At 40.3% G+C, this 17,288-nt stretch overlaps 1 protein-coding gene across 18 annotated transcripts in view; it reads left to right on the forward strand.

Moving 5' to 3' along the window:
• The first annotated feature begins 1,935 nt into the window (after positions 1–1,935).
• LOC119702978 (ras-related protein Rab-9A) overlaps positions 1,936–17,288 on the forward strand; it is a 30,255-nt gene continuing 14,902 nt past the window's right edge. The window contains exons 1-4 of one of the 18 annotated variants that reach the window (XM_038141944.1): positions 2,097–2,189; positions 10,973–12,493; positions 12,865–12,947; positions 14,186–15,510. In XM_038141944.1, coding sequence (XP_037997872.1) covers positions 14,194–15,276 — 1,083 coding nt within the window. In that variant the 5' untranslated portion in view covers positions 2,097–2,189; positions 10,973–12,493; positions 12,865–12,947; positions 14,186–14,193 and the 3' untranslated portion in view covers positions 15,277–15,510. The other 17 variants (XM_038141924.1, XM_038141902.1, XM_038141870.1 and 14 more) reach the window with 17 other exon arrangements.

Here is a 17,288-nt window from a genome sequence, read left to right on the forward strand (position 1 = left end):
AATACAAATTCAGACTTATTGACAGGATAACCTTTAAACAAAGAAACTTTAAACTGAAGAAAGCTCTTCAGGAATAATTACAGTGGCAGACCACAAAATGAATGTCATAGATCCTATTATGACATTAAGATAGGACATAATTTTAAAAATAAAGTAAAAATATTTTAAAAAATAATGAATAAATTATATCCATGCATTTGGTTTTGTTGGGGTTTTTTCTTTAAAAATAACAACTCTTTTAGGAAAAAAAAAATTACAGAGGCTTGTTTGAAGCACATACTTTTCTCTACAGAAACCTTATGATGGACCAACATTTTTCCAAATAGTTCTCTGGATACTCAATGTTTTACCAGCTGGCAGAATATCTCCATCTGTTGAGTAGATGCAGATACTTATCACAGCCTTATATACTACTTATATTAGTACTAGTACTACTATACTAGTGGTAGTAGTAATACTTATGTAAATATACTTATCTAGAAATGCAGATACTTATCACAGCCAGTACTGAAGTTTCAAGGAAGTTATGACTGTTACAGTAGCGCTGATATTATCCTGGAAAACCATACAAACACAAAGACATCTATCATTACACACGTATACATATATGTATGAATTTACTGAGTGTATAGTTTTAATATTTTTTTTTAATTTTGGTTTATTTCAGAGGTAATTGAGAAAAGCATTATTGCATCTGTTCTATAAATGGGAAACTAGAATTATGATCTCTTATTCATTAGATGATAGACAATTTAATGGAGATGCCCAAACAGTCCTTCAAGTGAGAAACCAGTCTCCAGGAGGAGCATCCTCAGTTTTGATCCCATCTCAAAGGAGGGCTAATCACAAGGAAAAGCCATGCTCCTTTTTTGCCTTCCTGCCAAGGGAGCTCTGTGCCTCTGCAGTAGGCAAGGCACTTTCAGCTGAGGACATAAGGAATAGGGTATGTACTGTTCTCACAATCACACAGGTGCAGAAAGACTAAACAAAAACGGCATTTAAAGCCTTGGAGCCCCAAACTGAAATGAAACTGCAAACTACTGGATATTGCAATGAGAGCTGCTGCTGCTGAATTCCTGACTGCTAGGCTGCAGAAATACTTCAAAATATGTGACACAGGCCACTGGATGACATGCCACATTTGAACCAGAAGGTTCTGATCCTGTTCTGCTAGTATGTTTCTGGGCCATTTCTGGACAGTCATGCTTCAAATGCTTGATCTCATGTTTCATAAAGTCTTTGGCATGTGAGACACAAAGACAAGGCAAAAAGGAGGCCTGATTTTAACTGTGGCATTCAGCTACTCATTGTATCACATGTTCAATCACCAATGAATTCATGAGTCTGGCACAAACACACTGAGAGTGAAGAAATGAACACCATTAGCAATCAGTGTATAATGCAACCACTTCAGCACTAGCAAGGAAAGGTTTGAGATCACTCAGTGGTGAGCACTGATAAACTGGTTCACTACAATAATTTAATAAATTATCTAGTTTATTTTACATCCTATACAATAATGCAAGGCTTTTTCCCCCCGTGTGTTTATTAATGGTGATGTTCATTACATCAAAATAAGGAAAAAGAGATCTGTATTATATTCTACATTAGAGAGATGTACATTATATTCTTGCCAAAACGTATTTGGTGCCTTCAGGTAGGTAAAATCAGATTACTGACAGCAGAGGGCAACGCAGACCTCATTAGTGAATAAAACCACAAACATGTATCAAAAAAATCATACCAGCATTTTACTGTACAGGAGTATAAACGCCAGCATCATCTACAGATTTGCTGTAGAGCCAAAATTCTGGAAGTAGCAATCTCTTAAAAAATCATTTTGAACACCTGTGTGAAATACATTGAGGCTACATCCTCTCATCCTCCAGCTGGGAGGATAGTGGGAGAAGAGGCCGATCCGCAGCTGGCTCCAATCTCCTGCCAGGTGGTTGTAGACAGTGATAAGGTCACCCCTAAGCCTCCTTTTCTCTCGGCTGAACAAGCCCCGCTCCCTCGGCCGCTCCTCACAGGACAGATGCTCCCAACCCTCCTCTGGACACGCTCCCGCACCTCAGTGCCCTCCCTGGAGTCAGGCGCCCAGAAGCGGGCACAGTTCTCGAGGCGGCCTCAGCCGTGCCGAGTACAGGGGAAGAACAGCTTCCCTCGACCTGCTGGCCGCACTATTCCTGGTACAACTTGCTTTCTCTTTCCTGGAACACCCCGCTCCCGGAGCGCAGCTGCCCGAGCCCGGAGTCCGCCGGCGCCCCGGCAGCGGCGGGAGCAGCGCAGCCGCCCGGGCCGCAGCCGCGCGGCGATGGCGGCGGAGCAGGAAGCGGGCGGGCGGCGCCATGTCGGGCCGCGCTGCGGTGGTGAGGCCGCCGGCCCGGCTGCCGGGGCACGGGTCGTGAGGGAGCGGCGCTGTGTGTTTCGCCGGGGGCAGCAGGAGTGCGGCTTCCCCGCCTCAGTAGTGCCCGGGGAGCTGCCGCCCTTGCCTTGGCGCTGGCGGTGAGGCTGGGGGAAAGTCGCAGGAGGCTCCGCAGCCCTGGTTTGCCCTTCAGCGCAGTGCAAGCCCGCGGCACCGAGGGGAACGTGGAACAGCGGGACAGCGCCCTGAGAAGCGGGGGTTTGGTAGGTAGGGCTGTGCTTGCTTTTCCTCCTGCCCCGGCTGTGCAGGCCGGCATTTCTCCCCTGAGCAGGACAGCAGTGGGTCAGAATTAAGCTAGACGGGTCCTGGGATGTGTAGCAGGAACGGATGTGAGGAGACAGGGCCGGTTTAGGTTGGACATTAGAAAGAATTTCGTCACCAGGGTGATTAAATGCTGGAATGGGCTGCCCGGGGAGCTGGTGGGTCACCGTTCCTGGAGGTGTTTGAGGACGTGGCACTCAGTGTCGTGGTCTGGTTGACAGGTGATGTTCAGTCACAGGTCGGACTCGATGATCTCAGATCTTTTCCAACCTAATTAATTCTGTGATTTTGTGAAGTTCTAATGAAGAATTTGGAGGAAACCCCACAGAGGTAGCGTGCCCCTGGCATTCTGGGTCACAGTTAGAGCGTGCGCGGGCCCACCCGTTTCCTGGGAAGCGAACACGGGCAGATTTGCAGGCTGATCTCCCCCAAGTTTCCTGGGCTGGTGACCGAGATGAATGTTTCAGTGGTGATTCTCAGCCGCTGGTGGCATGAACCTGTCCCCCAAGCTCGGTCAGACAAGCTGTCACCTGTGGCTGGCTTCAGCGCCGAGGGAATGTGAGCTGCTTCCAAATGCGCACGGCTGGGCTGCTGCTCCCATGGCTGCTGCCATAACTTCCCTGCTGGCTTATACCGAAAGTGGCTGTAATTCCACTTACAGAAGAGGCTGACCTTGGATTGGAAGCTGCAGGATGAATATCTGTAATGGTGCTATTATGGGAATTCTTCATGTATTTTTTATATTGGTCTCCATGCATCATTGATGTCTTGAAATAAGACATATGCTGGCATAAACATAGAAAGGAGTTAGAGTACATGCTTTTAAATGTAGTATTATTTTAATAGTTAAATATATAACAATCCATTTCATTTCAAGCATATTTCACCCTTTGCTTGAACCAGTACATCATGGGTCTTTGATCAAGACTCTGAAGTAGTAAGAAATTATGTACTTTCACTTCCAAGTGTTCATATTTTGGCATAAGGAATGTCAGCAGACGCTAATAATGTTTTACAAATACCATTTGTTTAAATAATATTCTATCCATTCAGGATGGATGGCCTTTTCAGGAGCATATCTCCTCTCCTGCATACAAAAGATTTATTTTTAAAGGAAAAAACTTTTATAATTTTTCAGTGGAAAACCTGTAAAACAACAACAGTGATATTTAATCTAAGTATGGCCCCAGCAATGGAATGACAAATAGAAATATTGTCGAGCCAAGACTTAACTAAAAAAAAGAATATTAAAGCAATGAAAATACAGTGTTCATCTGACAAATGATGAAAAGCTTGCAGAAGTTCATAAAGAGTGTTCTTATTACTTACATGTTCCATTTTTATATGAATTTGTCAGCACAATTTTCCATAAAAAGACATTGCAAACTAAATATTTACCTTTGCTTGTAGTGTACTGGAATTTAATTCCTTGGTAGCTGTATGTGATTAAGAATAATCTTTAAAGCTATTTTGTCAAGGAAATGTGTTCAAGAGAAAGTATTGCTTATTTCTCTCCAAAACGATTCATATTTTCATTCTGAAGTATTAAGTTAACAAATGTGCTTTGGATGGATGTGCCTTAAGTACATTTTTACTTACTGATTTAGGCTTCTGTCTTCAAGGCAGTCTGTTTTGTTGGACCTCTGTGCCAATGCAGAGCTCAGTGAAACAAGGAAGTGTGATCCACCTCAGGAAAGCTTTGTTTAGATTGAGGTGGTCCAAGTTTCAAATAGGTGCATCTGCAAGAGGATATAAACAATATTTATGGAGACTAAAAAATAGATGGAAGAAAGTTTGATGAGATCTCTCACTTAAAAGCCAGTGTTATACCTGTAGCTCATGACATGTTCTTCTTTTCTGTAGGTTTAAAAAGTGCTAATTCTCCTTGGGTAAATGAACAAGGAATTTGAGACACAGTTACAAAATAGTGGAGGAAAGCTGTAAAGCCAAGAATGAACATGAAAGGTAATGCCTTTATAGGGAAACAGGGACTTTTCTGTCTTTTGTAGTTATAATAGAACATGTAAAAGTTTGAATTTTCAAGTACTGGCTGCTGGAGCCATGTTGTGCATCATACTGTAACCTTTCCTTTTTAAAAAAGGTGTAAACTCCCAGTCATTTTGTCTGCGGTGGAAAGATGGGAAGACTAGAGGCTTACAACTTCAAAAGAAATGCAGAACCGTTCCCACTTTGTTACTTCTAAGAGCATCATAGTGTATAAGCCAGTCTCGGTGTGTTAGGAATTTTGCATTATGGTTTCCCAGTCTTTGGGGAACAATGTTGCAAATGCTTCCCTTGCACAGACATTGAGTAGAGGGAGCAGAGCAGCTGAATGATACAACCCCAATGGTGTTGAAAGAGCACCAAAACATACAATGAACTGAAACTGTTACCTGTCCAAGGCCAACAGTTAAAGTATGTTGAAGAAACTGGCTTCTACTTGGAGATTCCACAGCCTTCCTGAATTTTTTTGGCTAGTTCGCTGTCTGAAGTGATTGGAAATATGAATATGAACATTTACATCCATCCAGATGAACAGTTAGGAGACTAAACTATATTGTATAAAAGCAGTTATTTAATAAATGATTACACAAATCCACTTAGAACATATTTCTATTGCCAGATATGTTTCTTGAGTAAGGAAGAATTGTTTATCGTACCCTCTTGCTGTGGGAAAATAGTGAAACATTGTTCATGTTGTCTGTCAGATGTAACCACAATTCTTTTTTGTTCTAAAATGTTACTGTTGAAAAAACATGAATGTTAGGAAATGAAACAGTGATTTCACAAAATGCAAAAAAATGTTTTTTACACAGTGAAGTTTTGGTTCAGTACAGAGGCAGGTGATGTTAAAGGATTGATATTAGCATTTTCTGCTTGGCTCAGCTTAAGTTTTGCCCTTCATGATAGAGACGTGTTGGGAAAATGGCAGATTTCTAATGAGCTTGGATTTTTATGCAGATGATAAGCTGTACTCTTTAGCTTGCAGGAGACTTTATATATAATCACTAAAGTTGCTGTATGGTTAGTGGAAAACTGTGTGCAGCTGCACCAAAAGCCTGAATCTCGTGATAAACTTTACTGTAGCACCATTAAGTCATATCTGAGTCATCTGCTGAAGTTCCATTCAGCACACTTCTTTTCCTATGTATTGTCACTTGAGGCCACAATGGGAGTTCATCTTTAGAAAATGTGCCCTGTGTGTCAAAAGCCTGACTTTTGACCTGTTTGAAGCCCCAGCTAGTACCTCATACTGATAAGTAGTGGAAAGTGGCTGGGAGAAAAGGGATTCCTCTGCCAGCTTTGACAAGGCTTTGTCATGAAAATTTGAAAAAACAGAGAGCTCCGTGGAACATTTCTGTGACCTTGTGCCCAAACTAGGAAATGAATTCTAGAATAAAGTTAATTAATATTGAAAAATAATCTGGTTGTACCTTAGAGAAAATCTACATGTGTTTCTTTATGTGAAATGGTACAAATTTTAAAGCAAGTAGACACACACTTTATTTATACATAGTTGCCAATAAAACTGTTGATGACTAATCTCTCAGAACTATAAATACGTTTTATTATTGCCCCCTGAATCATAATGTATTAGAATGTATTGTGAGTCTGTGTATCTGTCCAGTTGTGGAAGAGGTTAGCTAATATCTCCACTTGACACTTGTAACCTGTAACTTGTTAAAAGTAATTTTCGTAATTTTTTTAACTCCATAAAATTATTTTATTAACAAGGTCAACAATATCAGTAAAAATAAAGATTTCCTGTCAGCAGAATAATGCATTACTTGTAACATTTTCAGTTTTTCAAGTAGTTAACTACTTCATTCAGTAGAAAAAATCACATGGTTAAGGAAGACAGGATATAGGAAAACCTAAAATATCTACCAGTGGGAATCAGTTTAACTGTAAATGAAGTTATTAATAGGAGCCATTAGCAAGGTAATGTCTGCTGGGATCCTCTCTAACATCAGCAGAGCATCCTAGAACTCGAAACAGCTGTAGCTGTTCAATTTGTAGATATTTTCTCATTTTGTTTTTGCTATGGAACAACTCAGGGTTTAATTTATCTGGTGTAGCTGTAGTATATTGAACTTTTTCATGAGCTCTGGCTTACTGGTGTCAAATGAAGCCAGTGGCTAAGCAGTCTGGTAAGGACAACAGCTTTTCCTATCTCATTAAATCTATGCATGTTCGGTCTTATTAGAAAAAAGTGCTGACAGCTCTGCATTGGGATTGATCCCTGAGGCTTGAGAATTTCATTATGTGCTCTATTGATTGTTTAATTTAGTTTTTTTTTAAGACTATAATAATTCCATTTTAATTAAAAATTGAAGGGTCTAGAAGAAGCAACTCCAAATAAGGATTAAAAATTGGCCTTGTGAAAGAGGATACTCTGTGCATTTTCACATGAATGTGATACACTCTACCTACTCTCCTCTTCAAACTTGCTAATTTGGGAAGAAAGTTGTGGGAGAATGATTTCACTGGCAGAAACACAGGGTTAAGACAGTATAGCGCCAGATTAGTTAAGAGTGCTGTAGTTCAAGCAGTCACTGATGTAAAAGATGCAAAACAAAGCTACTTCTCCATATTAGTACTGTGTACTCCAGTGCTTCTGGATCTGTGAGTGAGAGGTGACTCTTGGTCAGTGAGATGTCAGTGGTCATGGTCAACTGGAAATTATGCTGTTGTATTGCCTCAGTTCTCATTGTATCCGTGTAGTTTTGTTCATGTTCCTATTCTTTGAAGATGAACTTGTGGCTAGTTCCAAATTTTTAGGTGTGGGAGGCAGTCCTGTGGAGAAGCAGGAAGAGCTCTGATTTGAAATTAAATAAAATGAAATGAAATAAAAGCTCCAGTAAATAGCTTCTTAGTGACATCATTGATATCTGCTCTCCCACTGTAGATAGGATGAAGAAATGTATTTGGGATTGGAGGCTGGCTGAGAGAATTCTCTGATTTCTGCTTAGGCTCTTGAATTTAAAATAGCATTTGGTAATTTTAATTGTTTATATGGGATTTAGGTTGCCCAAAGTAGGCTGGTGTTTCCAGGACTATGCTATGCACCATCTCTGCTATAGCATTAACATTTTTTAACACAATATTTGCAGAACATTTATTCCTCTGTGTCATTGTTCAACCCCAACTCCCATGGAGCCTCTCACTCATGACCCCCGCAGTGGGATTGGGGAAAGAATTGGAAAGGTAAAAACCAGAAAACTCATGGGTTGAGATAAACACAGTTTAATAGGAAAAGTAAATGCTGCACACATAAGCAAAGCAAAAGCAGGAATTCATTCACTACTTCCCATGGGCAGCAGGTGTTCAGACATCTCCAGGAGAGCCTGCCATGTGTCACAGTGACTTGGGAAGACAAACTCCATCACTCTGAATGTGCCCCCCTTCCTCCTTCTTCCCCCCACTTTATATACTGAGCATGATGTCAGATGGTCTGGAATATCCCTTTGGTCAGTGGGGTCACCTGTCCTGGCTGTGTCTCTCCTCCCAGTCTCCCAGGCACCCCCAACTTCCTTGCCAGTGTGGCAGTAGGAAAGGTAGAAAAGGCCTTGGCTCTGTGTAAGCCCTGCTTAGCAACAGCAAAACCATCTCCATATTGTCAAAACCATATTGTCAGCCCGTGTTCAGCACAAATCCAGAACACAGCTCCATACCAGCCACTGTGAAGGAAATTACCCCAACTGAAACCAGGACACACTGTTTGGACAACTTGACTTCTGATCCTTGTCTGGGCTTTGGTCTGGATTTTTTTTCCAATTGCATAGCTTTTCTTGAAGAAAAGCTCAGCTACGATGGAGGTTGGGAGGAAGGAGAAAAGGACATGTGTTCACCCTTTGAAGACATTCATACACACTTGCTTGGATGCATTCTGAGTTTGTCTTGGTTTTTCAGGGTTAAGACAAAATGGACTATGGCTTTGTACAAGATAAGGTGTAAAGCAAAGACAAGCATTTATCCCAAATGCTTTTGGAGAGGGCAGTGTTTTTCCCAGGGACTGAATTTGCACTTAACAGCAGATGTCTTGGGCTGGGTTGCTTTTTTGTTGTTTGTTTGTTGGTTTTCTCTTACTTAGTGATTTTACTGCTTAAAAATGTTCTGATTCAACTTGGCATTATTACAGGATGGCAATATTTTAAACCTGAGGTAGCCTGATGTTTATTTTTTTTTGGAAGCGAACTGGCTTACAAGGTTTTTATTGATTGTCATAATTTATTCTTGTACACACAAGTGACTCATTATACCGTGCAGTCAGAGTGAGAGCTCCTAATGATTTGGCAAGAAAGTGCTTCATCAGCACAGCATTACCGAGTCTCATTGTAAATATGAGCCTTGTAACCTTCAGTGTACGCTTGGAATTCAAACTGATGTTCTCATGCATATTTGGAAAGTCATGGCAGTTAGATGAAGTCCCTGGTGACTGGAAAATGGGAAATGTCACTTCCACTTTTAGAAAGGAGAGAAGGAAAGATCCAGGGAACTACAGACCGGTGAGGCTCACCTCTGTGCCTAGGAAGAGCCTCCTGGAAGATGTGCTAAGGCATATAAGAGACAGGAGGGTAATTCAAGGTAGCCAGCAAGGCTTTACTAATGGTGAGTCATGCCTGACCAATCTGGTGGCGTTCTATGATGGAGTGATAGCAGGGTTGACAAGGGAAGACTGACCAGTGTCATCTATCTAGACTTCTGTAAGGCCTTTATTATAGTCCCTCATTACATCCTTATCTCCCGATTGGAGAGACATGGGTTTGGTGGACGGGCTCATTCATATTCAGTGGATAAGGAGTTTGCTGGATGGATGCAGCCAGAGTTGTGGTCAGTGGCTCTCTGTGCAGGTAGAGGCTGGTGGTCAGTGGTGTCCCCCAGGACACTCATGGGACTGGCACCCTTTAATATATTCATCAGTGACATGGGCAGTGGGATCAGTGCACCCTCAGCAAGTTTGCAGATGACACCACAGCAAGTCAGGATGCCATCCAGGGGGCCCTGGACGAATTTGAGGAGTTGGGCCCGTGAGCACCTCCTGAGGTTCAACAAATCCAAGTGCAAGGTGCTGCACCTGAGTCAGGGCGATCCCAGACATGAGCACAGACTGGGAGAAGAAGTCACTGAGAGCAGCCCTGCAGAGAAGGACTTGGGGGTTCCCGTGGATGAAAAGCTGGACATGAGCCAGCAGTGTGCGCTTGCAGCCCAGAAGGCCCATGGCACCCTGGGCTGCGTCCAAAGCAGCCCAGACAGCAGGTCAAGGGAGGGGATTCTCCCCCTCTACTTTGCCCTCATGAGACCCCACCAGGAATGCTGCATCCAGCTGTGGGGTCCAGCACCAGGAAAACATGGACCTGTTAGAGCAGGTACAAAGGAGGACCACAAAGATGCTCAGAGAGCTGAAGCACCTCTCCCATGAAGACAGGCTGAGAGAGCTGGACTTGGTCATCCTGGAGAAGAGGAGGCTTTGGGGAGGCCTTACTGTGGCCTTCCAGTACCTTAGGGCCTTTATAAAAAGGAGAGAGAGGGACTTTTTATACGGGTAGATAGTGCCAGACCAAATGTCAATGGATTTAAAGAGGGCAGATTTATATTAGATGTTTGGAAGAAATTCTTTATGCAGAGGGTGGTGAGGCTCTAGAGCAGAAGAAGAGAGAAGTTGTGGCTGCCACATGCTTGGGAGTATTCAAGGCCAGGTTAGATGGGTTTCTGAGCAACCAAGTCTAGTAAATGGCATCCCTCCCTATTGCAGGGAGGTTGGAACTAGGTATTCTGTAAGCCCAACCCATTCTGTCATTGCTAAACTGAAATGCCCTGTCCGTTGTGGGAGGGTTGAGGATGTTTGTTTTCTCCTGCACAAAATTGTGACACTATCATTTGTTTGTTCTTTTTCTTACAGCTCCACCTTAACAGAGATGCGCGATTCATTTCGTAGCTTAAGAAAAAAACTAGTCTTTCTCAGATTTCTTGTCTCTTAGAATTAGGAACACAGCTGAGCAGTGCTGACTGAGTTTGATTCAGTTAATTTTATAAATATTTGCTCATCAGCATTTGTCAAATTGCATTAAGTCAGGTAGAGAAGGGGTCAAATTCCAAATTAAAAAAAAAAAAAAAAAAGTGCAGTGTGGAGACAATAACTGGATAAGGGATATACTCTTTCCCTCCTGTCTGTATTCCAGCATCTGTGGACTCTGCACTGTTTGTTTGCCAAAATTAGGCAAATATGTACTTTAAAAATCTCCTAAAGTTCATAGTGTAATTATTTTACCTTTTTCTTCACAGGCTGAAGTTTCTCATGCACATTGCAAAAGATTCCATGGGTTTGCTATACCACAGCTCCCTCAAGAGGCAGAAAAATTTTCCATTTGGAATTGCATCTTGATTTCTGTGACACACTTGCATTCTCTTCAAAAGTTTTTGGGGCTTCTCCCAGCTTAAAGTTCTATCTGATTTATAACAGAAACGTCAGAGTTCAAAGAACAGGAGTCTAAACAGGGAAGAAATTAGGCTTGCTATACTTGGTTTCCCAGTGAACTTTGGCTAGAAAATACACTGCATTTTTACCATGGCATCAGTAATTTCAAGTTTCTCCCTATAAGAATATGAAAACCACATTTTCTACAGTTTTCTGACATAATCATGTGGTGCCTTGATTAGGAAAGCAGAAAAGGTGCTTGACATTCAGACTTAATATGAAATGCAATGCAGGTTCCCCAGTAATAATGAACTTTGCTTCATCCTTTAAAAGAAACCATGGTAGTAAAATTAACTGTTGGATTACTTTGTATGTTCCTGACAAGTTCAGGAATCTCTATTTAATTTCTGTTTGTGTAAAACTATGGGATCTGTGTCAGCCTTGGTGATCAATCTGGTCCTTACTTGATTTAGAGGGCAACAAACATACAAACAACATTTTATTGTTTTCAGCACACTTCCTTTTAATTTGGAAATCGAGATGAAATTTATGCTTGAGTAGTTAGTGTAATATTTCAGTGGTTAGTGTAATATTTCAGAAGTATATGTTGCTTTTCACCTTGAAATTTTAAAATTTGTTGCAAACTAGGTACACACAATATAGCCAGGACTATTTCAAGACCATTTTCCCTGCAGAAACCTCTCTGATGTCACCTTTATTCAGTGGGTTTCTTCTGCTATTTCTTATGCTTCTCCCAATTACCAGTGAATATCTGTCTCCATTAAAATATTTAAGTACTTTTTCTGCTACTTTTTCCTAATTTTGCTTGTTACATTTGAAGGGAGTCAGTCCATCCTGCCTATTTGCTATAATTTGTACATTTTGAGAAAAGCATTTCCTTAGAAGTTATCATCTTAACTTAAATATTAGGTGGTTTAATTTCCAAAATTATTTAAAATAATTGTTTATCAATTGATGTCCATATTGTGATTTCACTTTGTTTATTTAACTGCTGCCAAAACATTTACAGACTTGAATTTAATGTTGAATGAACTTGAAAAAGTCAGTGCAGGACTAAGAAAATTTTAAATTCCTGATAAGTAATTTATTGCCTCTTACTCTTGTAAGAGTCCTAAGGTAGAGCCTTGCCATGCTGGGGGGCTGTGTAGGGTCAGGCTGATAATGATGAGCAAGGACCACTGCCATGAAGCAGGTGATACCCACAGATTCTGTGTACAGATCTTGCATGTGGATTTCTCACACACAGATCCTCAACCTGCAGTATTAGAGAGGAAGCCCTCTATGACACATAGCCCTCAATGGAAGATCTAAATACCTCACCTTTGCCACAGAATGGAAGTATATCCACTTACAAATTATCAGCAGAGGTTTGTGTGTGATAATTTCTTTGTGTGTCCGTAGTCCTGTATGCTAAATATTGAGAGTTCATTATTTCATCTTGCATTTAGATAAGTCTATTTTATGGTGTGTGAGCATAACACAAGGCATACATAGATAGTCACAAGATCTGAAGAAAATGTGGAGTATGCTGGAAGAAGCAGAACTGATTCTAAGGCATAGGGCAATCATCCTGGCTTAACATACAGCTGTCACCAACTCTACCCTGGATTGCATGGAAAACAGTAAATTGGCTGAAAATAATTTTCTGATGTCAGCTTCTTGGTATTCTGGAGACAGGGAACTGTTATTGCTTTTTGATGGCTCTCCTGCATGACAAAGCTCTTCTTTCTGTTCACAGCCTCTGTGTTCCTGTAGAAGAGCAGAGGAGTGGATGCACTGACATTCTTTTTATAACATGATGATGCAGAGGGCTCAACTTAAGTATGTGAAAACTGCATCCTTTTTCTCTGAGTTTGAAACTTCTTGAGTAATAAATTGGTTTTTGAAATCACCTTTCTTGAGGTTTTGCAGGACTTCAAAATGTAAGATTAAGGGAATGCTGAGAACATTTACTATGGAGGATGGGTTGTTTCTGTTCCTAAAAAAACCTGAAGTTTTATCCTCTCTGTCCTTTTCTTTTGTGGAGCTCTGAGGTCCTACCTAAAGTTTGAACTTGTTTCTGTCATGTAAAAGACAAGGTAGCTGGTGGTGGTCATGGAAACAACAGTGTGTAAATTACCCAGCTGAATCTCTTGTCCCTTCCCTACTCCTGTTCTCGGGAGTTTTCATCATGGACACACTGCTGCTGCAAGAAACCGACTTATGACTTCTTCCCATAGGGATGTGTGTAGCTAGCCTTGTCTCTGTCAGACAGAGGAGTTTTTCTGGAGTAGAATCAGGATGGATGCAATTTCAGACAAAACACTGATTTCCTGCATAAACTTAGAAGACTGACTGTGGAAAAGAAGAACACAACACTTAAAACACACCATTAATTTCTGCATTCTACATTTAATTCTCCTTTTCAGCAAGAAGAAGAATACTGTTAGGAATATAAAATTATTTTTTGCATGTGATTTTGCAATAACGATGCACTGAACATTTTTTGATCAAAGTGCTTAATAAAAAGGAATCAAAAGGAAGTACTATAGAAACCATGAGATTCTGCATTCTGAAGACCCCCTTTGATTTTCCTTTATGTGTGAGAATATATGGGAGCATGCTTTAATAGTGCTACAGCTGCAAGAAAATATGGAGGGGTCTGTCTTTAACCTTTGAGAATTTTCAAAATTTGTAGATGTCAGTGTTTTGAAACACTGAAGATGTCATTGTTTTTGAGCTGCCCCATCTTGATAATCCATCTGTAATATGATGCCAGAGCGAGCAAGGGGAAGGGCAGCAGTGGGACCTCAGGTAAAAGTCGTGACACACTGACTTCTCTGGTAGCTGTAAGGAGAAACTTTCTGAAAGACATGATCTCTTGTATAGCAAGTGAAAAGTTGAGGGTAATGTAGGAACCAGAATGGTGTTTTTAAGAAAATGGTGGGAAACCCAGTGATATATACCAATAAAATAGTGTAAAATAGCATAAAATAAAAATAAGACCTTGTGTGAATATACAGAAGATGAATTAATGTCATAACTGCAGGAAAGGTGATGATCTTTTTGTTTGTTTCCAGGTCTAAAAATGTCTGATCTGAAAGCTATTGTACACAGAACCCATTGTATTGAAACACTGCTGTCTGAGAACAATTTGCAAGATATTGAGGATCATCTTAAAGAACTTGCAGATGTTGATATGACTGTAGAATATCTTCAGGGGACAGATGTTACCAAGGCTGTATATAGAGTACTCAAGAGCTGCCCTTCAGGAGAGTTGAAAAAGAAAGCAAAGCAGTTATTGTCAAGGTGGAAAACACTTTACAAGAATAACTGTGCTCAGTCAATGCAAGTTAAAAAGTCAGTTTCTGTGTATGTGAAAGAAGAAATTGAGCATGTCAGTGTAGTTCCTAGAGAGCATTCGCTGTCTGAAGGACCATGTCAGCAGGAGGCCTTAGATGGTACTAGTTCCAGCACTTTGGTCCCATCACAAACTGTTAAAAATGTGGTATGTAACAATGCAGAAGGCAGTATTAATCAGCATTCTTCTTTTGAGGAACAACACACTGTTCATGAAGATTCTAAATCTGTTGTTAGCGAAGCAAGTCTGCAGCAGGATCTGATGAGAGCTCTGAGGTGTAAATGTGTGGATCTTCTTTACAAAGCTTTGATTGGTTCTGCCAAAGATGAAGAAGAAACTGTCAAATGGCTAGAGTTAGCTAAAGAGATTGAAGAACATATTTTTGCTCTTCATGCTAAAAATGATAAAAAGTATAAAAATTGTATCAGAAGTAAAATCTCTAACCTTAAGAACCCTAAAAGTTTCCACCTAAAGCATAACCTTTTTTCAGGAACTTTGAGCCCAAAGGCTTTTGCTGAGATGACAGTGATGGAAATGGCCAGCGATGAACTGAAACAGCTCAGGGCTCTGTACACAAAATCATCTGTTCAGGAGCATCAGCTTCCGCAGGTGATTAATGGCACGCAGACAAACAAAATAAAGTGCAGACGGTGTGAAAAATTTGATTGCACTGTCACTATGATTGCCAGAGGAACTCTCTTTCTTCCAGCTTGGGTGCGAAACACAAATCCAGATGAACAAATGTTGACGTACGTTATTTGTAATGAATGTGGAGAACAGTGGTATCACAGCAGATGGATCTGTTTGTAATGCTGTCCCTCTATAATAAGGGGTTTGGAAACGTTTATGACAACTTACCTCTGTTGAAACTCTGTAATTTTAACTTCTGTGCTGATATTGTGTGGGTGCTGCCACTAAAAACTGCAAAATCAGTTTTAAAAAACTGCTCATGTATTTTTAAAGACGGCTTGAATGGATCTTATATGTTTTTAAGTAATGTAAATATGTAAAGAAATAAAGGGTAAAAGGAAAAATGGTTACACTGTATCTGAGTGGTATGTTTGCTAGTGAATCCATTAAAATTATTCCAAGTGCTGAGTTTTTTCCTGAAGGGACAGGATATTTGGAATTTTTTTTTTTTAACTTCAGTAGTAATTCTTTCATGGAATGTAATAATAATGTAATAATTAATTTACAATAAACAAACTGTTTCTAAAACTGCAGTTCACATACTTATGTGCATTGCAGAATGTTCAGCATGGATTCACTCCTTAATTAAATAACTTTTTGCAAGCAAGTGTTAGATTATTAATCTTGAGAGGTGATTTCTAACAGGGAAAAAAAAAACCCTAAAAGTAGAGTTTAAAGGGGGTAGAAAGCAGCTAGAAAATGAAAGCAAGAATGAGATTCTGCTTTAGTGTTTTTAGCCATTAGAAGGAAAACAGGACTTGTGACAGTCTATCAGTATGCAGGCTGGATTTACAATGTAAGGTGGTGTGTCCTGCTACTGCAAAGAAATTAATGCAGGATGAGACAATGAATTATTTCAGAAAATTATGTGAATATATTATTGAATGTATGTTTATTTAAAAATAAAATTAATAGGAGTTAATAACTTTCTTGAGTGGATATCCTCTCTGGAACTGGGACATTAGTCCTGAACTGAGAAAATGAAAGTTTCTATATAGTGCACGTTACCCACAAACAATGAATAGAAAGAAATCCAATAGCAGAAGTTTTTATGCATATTTTTGTTCCAGAATAAACAGGATTCTCACTCATCATTCACTAGAAGTATTTATTATTAAAAAAAAAATCTTCTCACTAGAGTAAGTGACCTGTATCTTTTATAAATGCACCACAGGCATTTAGCACTTCAAGGTTAAAGTATATCAGCAGAGCAGAGAAACCTGCTGAGTATTTGCTGAAGGAATTGAGGACAGTTCCGTGCCCATCTGACTGTGACACAGCTGAGGCTGGTCAGCTCTTCTGGGCTGAGCTGCATGACCTCTTAGAGAGAGGAGTTGGGGGCACGAGATGAGAAAATAGGTATTGGTGAACTAAATGCCAGCCAGGACTGAAAGATGGGCCTTTATCTGTATACGGGGAAAATAATGTGTAACCTGACGTTGCAAAGAGACACTTAAAGTATTCTACTGAAAAAAAGAAGAAAAATCTTTCTATTATGTGGAGGGTTAACAATTACCTTTCAGCAGCATTAGTTAGATTTTTAACATGTAAAAACATGTGGTTTTGGAGAATTGCACTGATGTAAAATGCACGTTAAAGCTTTAGGCCAGACCCCCAGTGTTCAGCTGTGTAACCAAGGAGTTACTATGTGGCCTTCCTTCCCAGCCCTTGCTTGTGTGCTGGAATTGATGCTTATGAGTAGTCCTGCTTTAGTGGCAGTTCTTTTGTGTAAAGTATTATTGTTAGCTTTCAGGGAAACTACAGGAAAGCAAACACTCCTGTGTCAGTGGATCACAGCAAGCACAGGATTGTGTGCAGTCATTTTGAAGGTCATGGTCCTGTTGAGGAGAGCTTTATGCCAGCATTGTGCTGTGTCAGAACACCATGTAGCAGAAGACTTTATTTTAGCTCTGAACAATTTATAAATAATTTCTGCCTGCAATTGGTTTTGAAGCCATTCCAGTATTGTACAGCTCATCCAAGTCTTATCTTGGCAAAGGGAAATATTACAAGGCATGGAGGGTGTTTCTGACAGATTATATTCCAAGGGTAAAATTTGTAACGCTGACTATATTTGTGATGTAATATGTAAAATCATTTTGTTTTGAACTACCCATCACTAAATATGTAAC

The sequence above is a fragment of the Motacilla alba genome, chromosome 1 (assembly GCF_015832195.1).
Source record: "Motacilla alba alba isolate MOTALB_02 chromosome 1, Motacilla_alba_V1.0_pri, whole genome shotgun sequence".
Classification (NCBI taxonomy): Eukaryota; Metazoa; Chordata; class Aves; order Passeriformes; family Motacillidae; genus Motacilla; species Motacilla alba.